General features: G+C 39.6%; 1 protein-coding gene and 1 pseudogene across 7 annotated transcripts in view; one reads left to right on the top strand and one right to left on the bottom strand.

Annotated features, from left to right (window-relative positions):
• Positions 1–16,360, top strand: part of APAF1 (apoptotic peptidase activating factor 1) — a 104,460-nt gene that overhangs the window by 49,461 nt on the left and 38,639 nt on the right. For 6 of the 7 annotated variants that reach the window (XR_010411379.1, XR_010411380.1, XM_064590753.1 and 3 more), the window contains 2 exons: positions 1,679–1,840; positions 14,083–14,211. Coding sequence is in view for 5 of the 7 variants with exons in the window: in XM_064590753.1 (XP_064446823.1) it covers positions 1,679–1,840; positions 14,083–14,211 (291 nt within the window). In the remaining 2 variants the exon portion in view is untranslated. The remainder of the gene's footprint in view (positions 1–1,678; positions 1,841–14,082; positions 14,212–16,360) is intronic. The other variant, XM_064590755.1, reaches the window with a different exon arrangement.
• LOC123843400 (small ribosomal subunit protein eS7-like) lies at positions 3,251–3,835 on the bottom strand (annotated as a pseudogene).

The raw sequence follows: 16,360 nt of genomic DNA, 5'->3' as shown, positions 1-16,360 counted from the left end.
TGCCTTCTGAGAGGATGAAGAACTGTAAAATTATTTCCTGCCCCAAATGGCTCTGTAATCTTCTAAGCATTTTGCAGGGTATCATGTTGATCAGCATGTTTTTCAGGCCCTGTTGATAAACCATTTCAAAATGTGAGTTTTATTTAAAAATTGCCATTTAAACACACAAGGGCCAGGGTGCCCATGGGCCTTGATACAGTGTAGTGACTTACTCAAAATCAAATGTTGTATTTACTTGGTCCCTTGATACATGGAATTTCATCACTCATTGGATAGGAGCTGAAGTCAGGTCCAGATGCAGAAATGTAGTTTAGACAGATGTAATGAAATTGGGTTGTGTTAGTTTTTTTTTTTTTTTTCTTTCTTAAATCTAGACAGTGGTTTCTTTGTTTTTTATATTAAGAGAGAAACAGTATGATTTTTCATGTTTAGTTGATGTGACTGAAGCTTCTGGCATTTATATGTAGGGTTTTTTCCCTCTCTCTTTAAGTATCAAGAAAGGCTGTTTTAGTATCTGATATCTCTTGCTTCATCCAGTTTTGTTGCAAGGGGAAAGGTTTTGGTATTGGCTGTATTCCTTAGTGTATGTAATATGTCTCTAAACTTGAGAGAGATTTAAAAATTTGCCTGGTTGGGCGCCTGGGTGGCTCAGTTGTTAAGCATCTGCCTTCGGCTCAGGTCATGATCCCAGGGTCCTGGGATCGAGTCCCACATCAGGCTTCCTGCTCTGCGGGAAGCCTGCTTCTTCCTCTCCCACTCCCCCTGCTTGTGTTCCTGCTCTCGCTATGTCTCTGTCTGTCAAATAAATAAATAAAATCTTTAAAAAAAAAAAAATGTGCCTGGTCAGAAATCTGGTTTTACGTTGGAACTGTGCTTTGGAAGCTGAGTTAAAACCTAAGAAGCAGCTTTTTTTTTCCTTTCCTTTTCTCTTTCTTTCTTTTTCTTTCTTTTTTTTTTGTCCATGTCGTTGGCCAACCCTTGGTCTGAGCATGGCAGCCATTATCACTCTTTGAAGCTGGGATGCTGCTCAAGGCCCAGGGGAGTGAAGATGGGTCTTCTTGAAGGCCTGTTTCTTTTGTGCTGTTCGGGTGGCTCTCCTAGTAAGTGAGGTTTAGAGTCTTTTGTATCCCATTCCTCAGGATCCAGTTGTTTTAGAGCTCTGTCTGGCCCCACCAAACACACAAGGTGTCTTGCTTCCTTTCAGTATATTCTTTGTTTTCTATTTTCAGAGACTTCCTTATGTCCCTGGATGCTCTGCTGTGTTTAACTCGGCTTAGCCTGGGCCCTGTGTGTTGTCCGGGCTGTGCATATAGTAGATGGGAACTTCATGCCTGGCACGGCAGAGGGCAGCAGATGCAAGTTGTGAGCCTTCTCACCTTTCTTCTAGTCTCATCTTACTGTCAACACCTAATCTTTAGCATACTCCACACCATGCAAGGAGTTTTTAACATTTTATTTAGTTTCACATTCTGCATTTTGCATTTCAGGCAGTGCTTCTAGTTTTTTTTTTTTCTCTTTAGGAAGGTGCTGAATGAAGCTGGAGTACTTAATTTTTAAAGTCATGCATAAGTGAAAACAGTTCATTAGAAAAAGTGAATATTTGCATTTAATCCAGGTGGAATTCTAGAGGTGTGATTTGAGATTAAAACAAACATTTTTAAAATTTTTCAATCTGAAGCTTTGGGATGTGAAATCAGCAAACGAGAGGAAAAGCATTAATGTGAAGCAGTTCTTCCTAAATTCAGAGGAGCCTCAAGAGGATATGGAAGTGATCGTGAAATGCTGTTCATGGTCTGCTGATGGTGCTAGGATAATGGTGGCAGCAAAAAATAAAATCTTTGTAAGTATCAGTATTTTAACAAGCCAAAATTAGCCTGATTTAAAGAAAATGAAAATGTCAACTGATTTTGCATTGTAAAATTGATATAATTTTATTGTTTATTGATATAATGAAAGTATAGCTGTGTGATTTGGGCCAGACTCCCTAACTTCATAGTTCTCAGAACTGTGTTCCAGGGATGGCAATAGGCTTTGTGAGGAAAAGTCTCTGTGGTCACGTAGGTTTGGGAAATGTTATGTATTGCTTTCCCCCATTAGAGTTACTCAGTGTATACTAACATACTTAAGGCCTCCAGAAGTTCTGTAATACAGAAATAATTTATGTTGGTTAATCCGGTGTTTCTCAGATTTATTGAAAACATGGACTATTTTCTACATCGCTTTTTTTTTTTACAATTTTGAATACATTGGTTTAGATGATTTTCAAAGTGCTTTCTTACCCCTGAAATTTATTAGGATTTTGTGACTGTGATAGAAATATTTGTCAACAACTGGAGACTATTGTAAGAATTCTGTAGGAAGACAATATGTAAAAATAGTGAATGACAAAAAAATGCTTTCCTTTTTTTTTCAAATCTAATAATAGCTTATATTTGTAGTATTCAGAGTGCTCTCACATATTATTTCTTTTAATATAACTATCCAAGGGACACAGCAGATTGCAATAGCCCTCTGCTAATAATGAGGCAACTGAGGTTCAGAGCAGCCAAATAATTTGTCCCACATTATAACATGGATTTGGAAAGGTAGGTATTCTATGACTCGGTGACATTCCATTCAAATAGTAATTTTAAAAGACTTGAATAAGAGATATTACAGTTTTATTTTCAGCTTTATTGAGGTACAGTTGACAAAATTGTTTAAGATGTTTAAAGTATACAACGTGATGAATTAATATTTGTATGCATTGTGAAAGCATTCCCCCCATATGGAGTTAAATAACACATTTGTCACCTCACGTACTTATCTTTTTTGTGAGAATATTTAATTTGTACTCTCTTAATTTCACTTATACAATACAGTATTATCAACTATAGTCACCATGTTATATGTTAGATCCTCAGACCTCATTCACCTTCTAACTGAAAGTTCGTATCTTTTTACCAACCTCTTCCTATTCTCCACACCCAAAATAGTACAATTTTATTTATTTTATTTATTTATTTTTTACTGTGAATGTTTATTTATTTATTTATTTAAGATATTATTTATTTGACAGAGAGAGAGAGACAGCCAGAGAGGGGACACAAGCAGGGGGAGTGGGAGAGGGAGAAGCAGTCTTCCCCCAGAGCAGGGAGCCTGACCTGGGGCTCCATCCCAGGATCCTGGGATCATGACCTGAGCTGAAGGCAGACGCTTAATGACTGAGCCACCCAGGCACGCCATGAATGTTTTATTTAATCATTTTTGTTTACAACTGAAACTCTGGGAACTCAAAGTTAGCATCCTTGCCTGTGAGCTTCTTATGGGCACCAGAGAAGTTTCATCCTTATGCTCCATGTTGTTCTGCTATGCTTTACCCAAGTGAACTTTTATGAGTCAGCTGCCATCCAGTTTCACATGGATTCTCTTGCCCACAATTTTGCTTGGGAAAACCAAGTCCTCCAGGATTGCGTCATGCAATGGGTTGTCAAAGTGTGGCTCCTGGGGCACTTTTACTTATTTTTTGTATGGCTTTTTCGAGTTGGCTTAGGTAGAATTCTCCTCTGAGCTGTAAAGACAATGGGCTTCCCACTCAACTTTTTCTCCAATTCTTGGACTAGCCAGACTTGGATTTCCTGAAAAATTTCAGTTGAGAAATAGGAACAAAGATGATAATAGCTCTCTGACCACCACCCACTTCAGTTTCCTTGGTTGCTGTTATATTCAGCACCCATAGCTGGGCTTTGAGGTCTGAGTTCATCTCCAGCTCAAGGAGAGCCTGGGAGATGCCGGATTCAAACTCATCCGGCTTCTTGCCATTGGGCTTCATTGTCTTTGTGCTTGAACTGAACATGGCCTTCTCCTTGGTGAGAGCACTGGCCTAGGAAGAGGCCTGAGTCTCTTGAGAGCTCTTTAAATCCCCTGAGATCGTGTGTGTGTGTGTGTGTGTGTGTGTGTATTTTTTTTCTTTTAAAGTAGGTTCCATGCCTAGCATAGAGCATGGTGCCCAATGCACGGCTTGAACTCACGACCCTGAGTTTACGACTCGAGCTGAGATGAAGTTGTCCGCTTAACCGACTGGGCCACCCGATAGTACAATTTTAAAGACTGAATTATACCATATAGTTATATAAAACTCACTGAGGAGCCGTTTATATTGTTATTGATCTAGTTGCTGTGACCCTTTGATCTTGGGTGCTTATGGGTTTATACCTTTAGCATGAAATTAAAAATATCTCCTTTTGTCTTAAATTTGTTAAAATTTGTAGGAACAGAAAAGGAATCATTGAATTTGTAAGATTTGAAGAATAAATTTTTTCTGTTGTAAAATATATCTATGTAAAATTTGCCATTTTAACTATTCTTTTTAAAGATAAGGACTCTTTTATTTTAAGATATTATTTATTTATTTGTCAGAGAGAGAGCGCAAGCAGGGAGAGCAGCACGTAGAGCAGGCAGAGGGAGAAGCAGGCTCCCCGCTGAGCAAGGAGCCCGATATGGGACTCAATCCCAGGACCCTAGGATCATGACCTGAGCCGAAGGCAGATGCTTGACTGACTAAGCCACCCAGGAGTCCCATCATTTTAACTATTTTGAAATGTATAATTCAGTGATGTTAATGATATTCGTAATGCTGTGCAGCTATCACCGCTATTTGCAAAACTTTTCATCACCCCACAGAGAAACTCTGTAACCAGAAACTAATAACTACCCATTCCTCTCTGCCTCTAGCCCTTGGTAATCTTTATTTTTTAATTATTTCTTTATTTATTAAACAAAAAAAGATTATTTGAGAGAGAGAACATGAGCAGGGTTGGGAAGGGGCAGAGGGAGAGGGAGAAGCAGACTCTGCTGAGCAGGGAGCTAGAGGTGGGACTCGATCCCCAAGACCCTGAGATCATGACCTGAGCCACCAGGCGCTGCTCCCCCCCAATAACCTTTAATCTATGAATTTGTCTATTCTAGATATTTCATATATGTGGAATCATATAATATTGGTCCTTTTGTATCTGGCTCATTTCATTTAGCCTAATATTTTCAAGGTTCATCCATGTTGTAGCATGTACAAAACTTCATTCCTTTTTATGGCCGAATAATATTCCATTATATGGATATAACACTTTTTTTTATGCATTCATCTGTTGATGGACACTTGGGTGTTTTCACCTTTTGGCTGCTGTGAATAATGATATAGTGATCATGGTGTATAGGAATCTGTTTGAGTTCCTGCTTTCAGATCTTCTGTGTACACACCAAGTGGTAGAATTGTTGGGTCGTATGGTAATTCTAAATTTAGCTTTTTTGAGGAACCACCAAACCATCTGTACCATTTTATTTTATTTTATTTTTTAAATTATGTGATGTTAATCACCATAAATTACATCATTGGTTTTTGATGTAGTGTTCCATGATTCATTGTTTGTGTATGACACACAGTGCTCCATTCAACACGTGCCCTCTTTAATACCCATCACCAGGCTAACCCATCCTCCCACCCCTCCCCTCTAGAACCCTCAGTTTGTTTTTCAGAGTCCGCCGTCTCTCATGGTTCATCTCCCCCTCCGATTTCCCCCCCTTCATTCTTCCCCATCTGCTATCTTCTTTTTCTTTTTTTTTTTAACATGTAATGTATTACTTGTTTCAGAGGTACAGATCTGTGATTCAACAGTCATGCACAATTCACAGCGCTCACCATAGCGCATACCCTCCCCAATGTCTATCACCCAGCCACCTCATCCCTCCCACCCCCCACCACTCCAGCAACCCTCAGTTTGTTTCCTGAGATTAAGAATCCTCATATCAGTGAGGTCATATGATACATGTCTTTCTCTGATTGACTTATTTCACTCAGCGTAACACCTTCCAGTTCTGTCCACGTTGTTGCAAATGGCAAGATCTCATTCCTTTTGATGGCTGCATAATATTCCATTGTATATATATACCACATCTTCTTTATCCATTCATCTGTTGATGGACATCTTGGCTCTTTCCACAGTTTGGCTATTGTGGACATTGCTGCTATAAACATTGGGGTGCACGTACCCCTTTGGATCCCTACATTTGTATCTTGGGGGTAAATACTCAGTAGTGCAATTGCTGGATCGTATGGTAGCTCTATTTTCAACTTTTTGAGGAACCTGCATACTGTTTTCCAGAGTGGCTGCACCAGCTTGCATTCCCACCAACAGTGTAGGAGGGTTCCGCTTTCTCTGCATCCCCACCAACATCTCTCATTTCCTGACTTGTTAATTTTAGCCATTCTGACTGGTGTGAGGTGATATCTCATTGAAGTTTTGATTTGGATTTCCCTGATACCGAGTGATGCTGAGCACTTTTTCATGTGTCTGTTCCATTTGGATGTCTTCTTTGGAAAAATGTCTGTTCATGTCTTCTGCCCATTTCTTGATTGGATCATTTGTTCTTTGGGTGTTGAGTTTAAGAAGTTCTTTATAGCTTTTGGATACTAGCCCTTTATCTGAGATGTCATTTGCAAATATCTTCTCCCATTCTGTCAGTTGTCTTTTGGTTTTGTTGACTGTTTCTTTTGCTGTGCAAAAGCTTTTTATCTTGATAAGGTCCCAAGAGTTCATTTTTGCCCTTGCTTCCCTTGCCTTTGGCGACGTTTCTAGGAAGAAGTCGCTGTGGCTGAGGTCGAAGAGGTTGCTGCCTGTGTTCTCCTCTAGGATTTTGATGGACTCCTGTCTCACATTTAGGTCTTTCAGCCATTTGGAGTCTATTTTTGTGTGTGGTGTAAGGAAATGGTCCAGTTTCATTCTTCTGCATGTGGCTGTCCAATTTTCCCAACACCATTTGTTGAAGAGACTGTGTTTTTTCCATTGGACATTCTTTCCTGCTTTGTCGAAGATGAGTTGACCATAGAGTTGAGGGTCCATTTCTGGGCTCTCTATTCTGTTCCATTGATCTATGTGTCTGTTTTTGTGCCAGTACCATACTGTCTTGATGATGACAGCTTTGTAATAGAGCTGGAAGTCCGAAATTGTGATGCTGCCAGCTTTGCTTTTCTTTTTCAACATTCCTCTGGCTATTCGGGGTCTTTTCTGGTTCCATACAAATTTTAGGATTATTTGTTCCATTTCTTTGAAAAAAGTGGATGGTATTTTGATGGGGATTGCATTGAATGTGTAGATTGCTCTAGGTAGCATTGACATCTTCACAATATTTGTTCTTTCAATCCATGAGAATGGAATGTTTTTCCATTTCTTCATGTCTTCCAATTTCTTTCATGAGTATTTTATAGTTTTCTGAGTACAGATTCTTTGCCTCTTTGGTTAGATTTATTCCTAGGTATCTTATAGTTTTGGGTGCAATTGTAAATGGGATTGACTCCTTAATTTCTCTTTCTTCTGTCTTGTTGTTGGTGTATAGAAATGCCACTGATTTCTGTGCATTGATTTTATATCCTGCCACTTTACTGAATTCCTGTATGAGTTCTAGGAGTTTTGGGGTGAAGTCTTTTGGGTTTTCCACATAAAGTATCATATCATCTGCAAAGAGTGAGAGTTTGACTTCTTTGCTGATTTGGATGCCTTTTATTTATCTTTTTGTTTTCTGATTGCTGTGGCTAGGACATCTAGTACTATGTTGAATAGCAGTGGTGATAGTGAACATCCCTGCTGTGTTCCTGACCTTAGGGGCAAAGCTCTCAGTTTTTCCCCATTGAGAATGATATTCGCTGTGGGTTTTTCATAGATGGCTTTTATGATATTGAGGTATGTACCCTCTATGCCTATACTCGGAAGAGTTTTGATCAAGAAAGGATGCTGTACTTTGTCAAATGCTTTTTCTGCATCTATTGAGAGGATCATATGGTTCTTGTTCTTTCTTTTATTAATGTATTGTATCACATTGATTTGCGGATGTTGAACCAACCTTGCAGCCCAGGGATAAATCCCACTTGGTCTTGGTGAATAATCCTTTTAATGTACTGTTGGATCCTATTGGCTAGTATTTTGGTGAGAATTTTTGCATCCATGTTCATCAGGGATATTGGTCTGTAATTCTCCTTTTTGATGGGGTCTTTGTCTGGTTTGGGGATCAAGGTAATGCTGGCCTCATAAAAGGAGTTTGGAAGTTTTCCTTCCATTTCTATTTTTTGGAACAGTTTCAGAAGAATAGGTATTAATTCTTCTTGAAATGTTTGGTAGAATTCCCCTGGGAAGCCATCTGGCCCTGGGCTTTTGTTTTTTGGGAGATTTTTGATGACTGCTTCAATTTCCTTAGCTGTTATAGGTCTGTTCAGGTTTTCTATTTCTTCCTGGTTCAGTTTTGGTAGTTGATACATCTCTAGGAATGCATGCATTTCTTCCAGATTATCTAATTTGCTGGCATAGAGCTGCTCATAATATGTTCTTATAATTGTTTGTATTTCTTTGGTGTTGTTTGCGATCTCTCCTCTTTCATTGATGATTTTGTTGATTTGGGTCATTTCTCTTTTCTTTTTGATACGTCTGGCCAGGGTTTTATCAATCTTGTTAATTCTTTCAAAGAACCAGCTCCTAGTTTTGTTGATCTGTTCCACTGTTCTTTTGGTTTCTATTTCATTGATTTCTGCTCTGATCTTTATTATTTCTCTTCTCCGGCTGGGTTTAGGCTTTATTTGCTGTTCTTTCTCCTGCTCCTTTAGGTGTAGGGTTAGGTCGTGTATTTGAGACCTCTCTTGTTTCTTGAGAAAGGCTTGTATTGCTATATACTTTCCTCTTAGGACTGCCTTTGCTGCATCCCAAAGATTTTGAACAGTTGCATTTTCATTTTCCTTTGTTTCCATGAATTTTTTTAAATTCTTCTTTAATTTCCTGGTTGACCCATTCATTTTTTAGTAGGATGTGTGCTTGAGTTCTTTCCGACTTCCCTCTTGTGATTGAGTTCTAGTTTCAAAGCATTGTGATCTGAAAATTTGCAGGGAATGACCCCAATCTTTTGGTACTGGTTGAACCTGATTTGTGACCTAGGATGTGATCTATTCTCGAGAATGTTCCATGGGCACTAGAGAAGAATGTGTATTCTGTTGCTTTGGGATTGAATTTTCTGAATATATCTGTGAAGTCCATTTGGTCCAGTGTGTCATTTAAAGTCTTTATTTCCTTGTTGATCTTTTGCTTAGATGATCTGTCCATTTCAGTGAGGGGGCTGTTAAAGCCCCCCACCATTATTGTATTGTCGATGTGTTTCTTTGCTTTTGTTATTAATTGGCTTATATAAGTGACTGCTCCCATGTTAGGGGCATAGATATTTATAATTGTTAGAACTTCTTGTTGGATAGACCCTTTAAGTATGATATAGTGTCCTTCCTCATTTCTTATTACAGTCTTTGGTTTAAAATCTAATTTGTCTGATATGAGAATTGCCACCCCAGCTTTCTTTTGGTGTCCATTAGCATGGTAAATGGTTTTCCACCCCCTCACTTTCAATCTGGGGGTGTCTTTGGGTCTAAAATGAGTCTCTTGCAGACAGCGTATCGATGGGTCTTGTTTTTTAATCCAATCTGATAGCCTGTGTCTTTTGATTGGGGCATTTAGCCCATTTACATTCAGGGTAACTATTGAAAGATAGGAATTTAGTGCCATTGTATTGCCTGTAAGGTGACTGTTACTGTATATTGTCTGTGTTCCTTTCTGGTCTCTGTTACTTTTAGGCTCTCTCTTTGCTGAGAGGACACCTTTCAATATTTCTTGTAGGGCTGTTTTCATGTTTGCAGATTCCTTTATTTTTTGTTTGTCCTGGAAGCTTTTTTTTTTTTTTAAAGATTTTATTTATTTATTTGAGAGAGAGAATGAGAGACAGAGAGCACGAGAGGGAAGAGGGTCAGAGGGAGAAGCAGACCCCCCGCTGAGCAGGGAGCCCGATGCGGGACTCGATCCCGGGACTCCAGAATCATGACCTGAGCCGAAGGCAGTCACTTAACCAACTGAGCCCCCCAGGCGCCCCTGTCCTGGAAGCTTTTTATCTCACCTATTTTCAATGACAGCCTAGCTGGATATAGTATTCTTGGCTGCATATTTTTTTCGTTTAGTGCTCTGAATATATCATGCCAGTCCTTTCTGGCCTGCCAGGTCTCTGTGGATTGGCTCTGTTGCCAATCTAATGTTTCTACCATTGTAGTTTACAGATCTCTTCTCCTGAGCTGCTTTCAGGATTTTCTCTTTGTCTCTGAGACTCGTAAGTTTTACTATTAGATGTTGGGGTGTTGACCTATTTTTATTGATTTTGTGAGGGGTTCTCTGTGCCTCCTGGATTTTGATGCCTGTTTCCTTCCCCAAATTAAGGAAGTTCTCTGCTATAATTTGCTCCAATATACCTTCTGCCCCTCTCTCTCTTTCTTCTTCTTCTGGGATCCCAATTATTCTAATGTTGTTTCGTCTTACGGTATTGCTTATCTCTCGAATTCTGCCCTCGTGATCCAGTAGTTGTTTTTTTTATTTTATTTTATTTTATTTTTATTTTTTTAAAGATTTTATTTATTTATTTGAGAGAGAGAGAATGAGAGAGAGAGAGCACATGAGAGGGGGGAGGGTCAGAGGGAGAAGCAGGCTCCCTGCCGAGCAGGGAGCCCGATGCGGGACTCGATCCAGGGACTCCAGGATCATGACCTGAGCCGAAGGCAGTCGCTTAACCAACTGAGCCACCCAGGCGCCCGATCCAGTAGTTGTTTATCTTTTTTCCTCAGCTTCTTTATTTTCCATCATTTGGTCTTCTATATCACTAATTCTCTCTTCTGCCTCATTTATCCTAGCAGTTAGAGCCTCCACTTTTGATTGCACCTCATTAAGAGCCTTTTTGATTTTGACTTGGTTAGATTTTAGTTCTTTTATTTCTCCAGAAAGGGTTTCTCTGATAACTTCCATGTATTTTTCAAGCCCAGCTAGTATCTTTAAAATCATCATTCTGAACTCTAGTTCCGACATCTTACTAATGTCCGTATTGATTAGGTCCCTGGCAGTCGGTACTACCTCTTGTTCTTTTTGTTGAGGTGATTTTTTCCATCTTGTCATTTTGTCCAGAGGAATAGATGAATGAGAGAACAAAATGCTAACAGGGTAACAATGGCCCCAGAAAATATACACTAAACAAATCAGAAAAGACCTGAAACCTGGGGAAAAGAAAGGGTAAGGAAGAAAAAAGAAGAAGAAAAGAAAAAAAGAAAAAGATACAAACAAACAAAACAAAACAGAATATGATCAAATATGATCAGGCTGGTGCATAGATCAGTGCCACATACTAGATTTTGGGCATATTTTGGTCTGTTAGAAGAAAGTGCCTCCCAATATAAAAAAAAAGACAAAAATAAGGGTTAATATGATGAAGGGATGGAATATGACTGTAAGGATGAAAATTATAAAAGATTGTATAAAAGGAATTGATAAGATAAGAAGCTGGTTGGGGCGCCTCGGTGGTTCAGTCGTTGAGTGTCTGCCTTCAGCTCAGGTCATGGTTCCAGCGTCCTGGGATTGAGCCCGCATCATGCTCCCTGTTCGGTGGGAAGCCTGCTTCTCCCTCTCCCATTCCCCCTGCTTGTGTTCCCTCTCTCACGTGTCACTGTCAAATAAATAAATAGAATGTTAGGAAAAAAAAAAAAGTTGGTTGAAAAAAGAAAGAAGAGGATTTAAAAAAAAAAAAGGGAGAGAATGTGATCAGGCAGGAGATTACAACAAAGCCATACACTGGAGATTTAGGGTATATTTTGATCTGTTAGAAGATACTGTATTCCAAAATTTTAAAGAGATAACAACTTAAATATTTATACCAAAAATAAGGGTAACTACTATGAAGGGGTACAATATGACTCTAAAAATGAAAAATAAAAAAGATTTTTTTAAAAAAGGGATTGATAAGATGTTGGTTGAAAAAGCGAAAAAGAAAAATTCAAAAAAAAAAAAAGTTAAAAAAAATTAACTTTCAAAGACTGTAAAGAATCATGGGAAAAAAGCCATGAATTCTATGTGCAGTATTCCCCTAGTGCTGGAGTTCTGCTGTTCTCATTGGTGGGTAAACTTGGTCTTGGCTGGCTGTTCTTGCTGATCTTCTGGGGCAGGGGCCTGTTGCCATGGTTCCCAAATGTCTTTGCCAGAGGCGGAATTGCCCTGCCCTTGCCGGTCCGGGCTGAGTAATCTGCTCTGGTTTGCTCTCCAGAGCTTTTGTTCCCTGCAAGCTTTCGGTACAGCTTTGGAGGACTAGAGTGAAAATGGCGGCCTCCCAATCTCTGCCCTGGAGGAGCTGAGAACTTGGGGCCCCACTCCTCAGTGAGCCTCCAGAGCAAAGCAGTCAGTCACTCCCATCTCCCCGGTCTCCAGCCGCGCTCCGTGCTCACTTGGCCTGTGACCCAGTGTTTCTATCTCTGGCACCAGACCCCGTGTGGAGTCTCCAGACCCAGCCGATTCCTGTGGTGAGCTCCCGCACTGCTCCTCCTGGGGGAGGAAGGGGAGTCTCCCCGGATCTGCCGCTTGTTGGGTCCCTGCTGGAAGAGCAGTGGCCTGACTGTGCTGTGGATCACAGTTTATGGCAACCCCGAGCTGAGAGCCCACATCTCGGCTCTGTCTCTGCAGCCGGCTTTCTCACTCCGATGCCTGAGAGCTCTGCCACACTCAGGCACCCCCGGTCTTCCTGTTACCCCGAGGGTCCTGAGACCACACTGTCCCAGCGAGGGTTTCACCCCGCCCCCCCAGCTTAGCCACTGAAGCGATGTCTCTCAGCGGAGCAGACTTCTAAAAGTTCTGATTTTTTGCTCTGCTGCTCTATCACTTGCCAGAAACGGTGAACAAAGGCCCCCTTCCGCGCTGTCTATCCTCCTGAATATCGCCTCGGATTCACTTCTCCGGACGCATGTCCTACCATCCAGAAAGTGGTTGCTTTTCTGTCTGTACCATTTTATATTCCCACTAGTAGTGTACAGGAGTTCCACTTTCTCCTTGCCAACACTTGTTATTTTCCATTTTTCAAAAAATTACAACCATCTTATTAGGTGTGAAGTGGCATCTCATTGTGGTTTGATTTACATTTGAATTTGAACATTTTAAAAGATCTTTTCCAGTGAGAGAGGAAGACAGCTTAATATTACATGAAATGCCTCTTTGTTTGAAAAATCTAGACTAGATCTTTATTTTACCTGCTAAAATAAAGCTACCCTAAAATCACCCTTCACTACACATAGATCCCAATTTTTTAGTCTTTGGTCTCTGCATTCTCCTCCTCTTTATTTCTTTTGAACTCTTTTCTGTTAGCCTACTCTAATTGTTAGGTCTTTACTTTTTACCACCCAATAATTAAGACAGCTGCCTATTCCGTACTTGCTAATTTCCTCTGTCACTCTCCACCATTAATTTTTAAGAATGACCTGTCCTGGGAAGCATTGTAACTATGGTTTCCTGTCTTTTGTTCTTGGCTCCTGATGCTGTGCTGCTTACCATCTGTGTGCTTGAAGGGCTCTGCATTCACAATACATGTTCATGGCTTCCACTGGAAGCTTTGTTTTTTTATCTTGTACGATGCCTTGGTCTTAAATCACAATGCTACATATATGTTTTTATCATTTGGCAAAAACTTCAGAAGAATATATTCAACATTTAAAAATCTTTCAAAAGTTGAAATGAAGCTTGCATTATTCGAAAATAGCTTTTTTTGGTTCAAAAATGGGAAAATGATCATAATGGAGTAATTTGATAGCTCTGAAGAGAAATAGAAATAGTTGAGCTAATTTCATTTTAGCAAGCCTCTGCTCTGTATTATTTTGATTATCTTCATTTATGAATATCCATTTTCCTCTTTTGAATAAACAAGCATTCAGGAGAACTGCTCTGTATGTTAATTTGGCTAGTCCATTCATTTATTCACAAAGGTTTTATTTCTTCCTAGGCCAGCTTGAGAGATCATCCGTGATAAATTTTTCTTTATAGGAAACATGTTTCAAGATGAGCAATATTTTAAAAGTATGTGTATATTGATTTATATCTTATTTATGACTGTCAATAGTTATGCCAGTTATCAGTAATTGTATTTTTTCAGGACTTAAAAAATTTAGATGCATTTTGAGTATAGCTTATTTTTAAAAGTATTTTACTTTCATAGATACCTATTTTATGTTGACAGCTTTTTGACATTCATACCAGTGGCTTATTGGCAGAAATCCCTACAGGCCATCACAGCACCATCCAGTATTGTGACTTCTCCCCGCAAAATCATTTGGCAGTGGTGGCTTTGTCCCAGTGCTGTGTGGAGGTGAGTAGTTCACTTACTCTGTGAGGTTGTACCTCTGCCAAGAATGGGCTACTTAAACCATTAACTACTGAGAATGTTTGAGAAATAGTAGAGCATTTTCTTCACAGCATAATGACCTATAGCTTTAGGATATTAAACTATATAGCCAGCCTTATTACTTTAGCAGTGATTGAAGATTTGATTTGATAGTATGACAGGGAATGACAGTATCATTCAGCAAGTATTTGTTGAATGCCTAGCATGTGCCAAGGTCTGGGGAAACAGTGGAATGAACACTGGTTTCCTAGGCAGAAACATGGCATCTCTTAAACAATATGAAAGACAGGATCTTCTATAAAAGAAAGGATGAGAGATGAGTCCAGTTCAGATTTCTTAGATCACTGAGAAGAAGACAAAAGTTAATTTAGAATTGGTTAACCTAGGATGTTCATTGGTGAGCACTAATGAGTAAAATGACTCTTAAAAATTGCCTGTTAATATTTATAATTTTGTACTTACCTGATAGATTTTATATTCAGAATCTATACCTGACTGGTCCTGGAAGAATTTCACCCAGTGAATGGCTATATTAAGTTTTTTCAAAAAGCAGTGAACTGATGGGTTTTTTTTTCCAAAGATGGATTAGTTTTTCCAAGCTTTATTACTACTTATTCCTTGAGTGGGTCTTACCATCAGGTAGTTTGAAGTTCCTTGTGGTGACAGTCCAAGAAGGTGGGTATGGCCTTTATCTGGAAAATAGAGAAATCAACTTGGTTCACAGGCTCTCCTCAAAGGAAGCTTGACTACTGCAAGCACTTCTTTAGTGTTCCGTGCTTATTTCAGCAATTTTTAGCGAGTTTGACAACTTTGTTCCTTACTGCAGAGCTGTTGGGGGAGAGTTTCTGAGCTGTAGTCCGTCAGCATGGAGATAAGATGAGAGTGGGTGTGCTCTGTAATCTCTACTCAATTACAAGTACAGAAGCAAGTACAGTGCAACTAACACTGAAGAACTTCCCTGCCAAGAATCTACCCATCGGAAGCATAGGCATTAAGTGTGAACAAGCTCCAGTCCTGTTTGAAATGGTGGGAAGAAGTAGAGTGCTGTGGGCAGTGTTCTCTTCAGGGGAGTCCTTGATTTGAAAGTTTCAGATGTGGTAGGAGATCTTATCTATAGATCCTCAAGGCAGATGTTGGAAATTTCCTCTTTCTGGGTTTTTGTCAGGATTTTAAGGAGTGTTGCTTCTCCCCTAGTGCTCCTCCTAGTGGAGGAAGAACTCTTCTTTCAGCCTTTCCTGTCACTTCTACAATCCCGACCCTATGCTATTAGAAAGCTCCAGGAAACATTGTCTTTTTTCTTAAAATAGGGACCTGGTTTTGGGGGCTCTGAGAAATGATGGGAAAGAACAAGAAGGAAAAAGGGAAGGATTTTCAAGGGAGATTTTTTAGTTATAGAACCACTTTCGTTTCTGGCTTTTAGCTCTATGTGTCCACAGGAACTTGGACTCTAGCAATAAGGCAAAGAAAATGTCATACAATTAATTTATAACCATAGAACTCACTGATTGAAAACCACTGGGCATGTGATGAAGTACTTGTTTTCTCCATGCTTGTTCTGAAATCATAAAGTAGGTCTGTCATTCAGAGTGTAATGAGAGGAACTCAGGCACATATGGTACTTCATTAGACTGGAATATATTTGAGTAATTTACAGCAGGGACAAAATACAGCCAGGGTGGCAGACATTGACAATTCGTAATAAGCATGAATAACAGAAATGTGTACCTGTACAATTAGCATATTCATTTATTGTAGGGTTTTGCCATTTGTTGAAACAAGGATTAGATGACAGTGGAAAATAGTCTATTTTTTTTATTTAAAAAAATTAAATGTTTGCATGATTCTAAATCAAAGCTTTTTTTAAAAAAGTTTTATTTTTATTTTTTTAAGATTTTTTTTTTATTTGTCAGAGAGAGAGACAGAGACAGCACAAGCAGGGGGAGCGGTAGGCAGAAGGAGAAGCAGGCTGTCTGCTGAGCAGGAAGCCTGATGCGGGACTCGATCCCAGGACCCTGGGATCATGACCTTAGCCAAGGTAGATGCTTAACCGGCTGAGCCACCCAGGCGCCCTTTTATACTCTTCTGTAGAAATATATATGCTCTTTGCTTATTT

This window comes from Mirounga angustirostris, unplaced genomic scaffold (genome assembly GCF_029215605.1).
Source record: "Mirounga angustirostris isolate CCGP_5_RB_7025 unplaced genomic scaffold, mMirAng1.0.hap1 SCAF_5, whole genome shotgun sequence".
Lineage (NCBI taxonomy): Eukaryota > Metazoa > Chordata > Mammalia > Carnivora > Phocidae > Mirounga > Mirounga angustirostris.
Note: the sequence above shows the minus strand (reverse complement) of the source record. Positions and strands in the feature narration are given on the sequence as shown.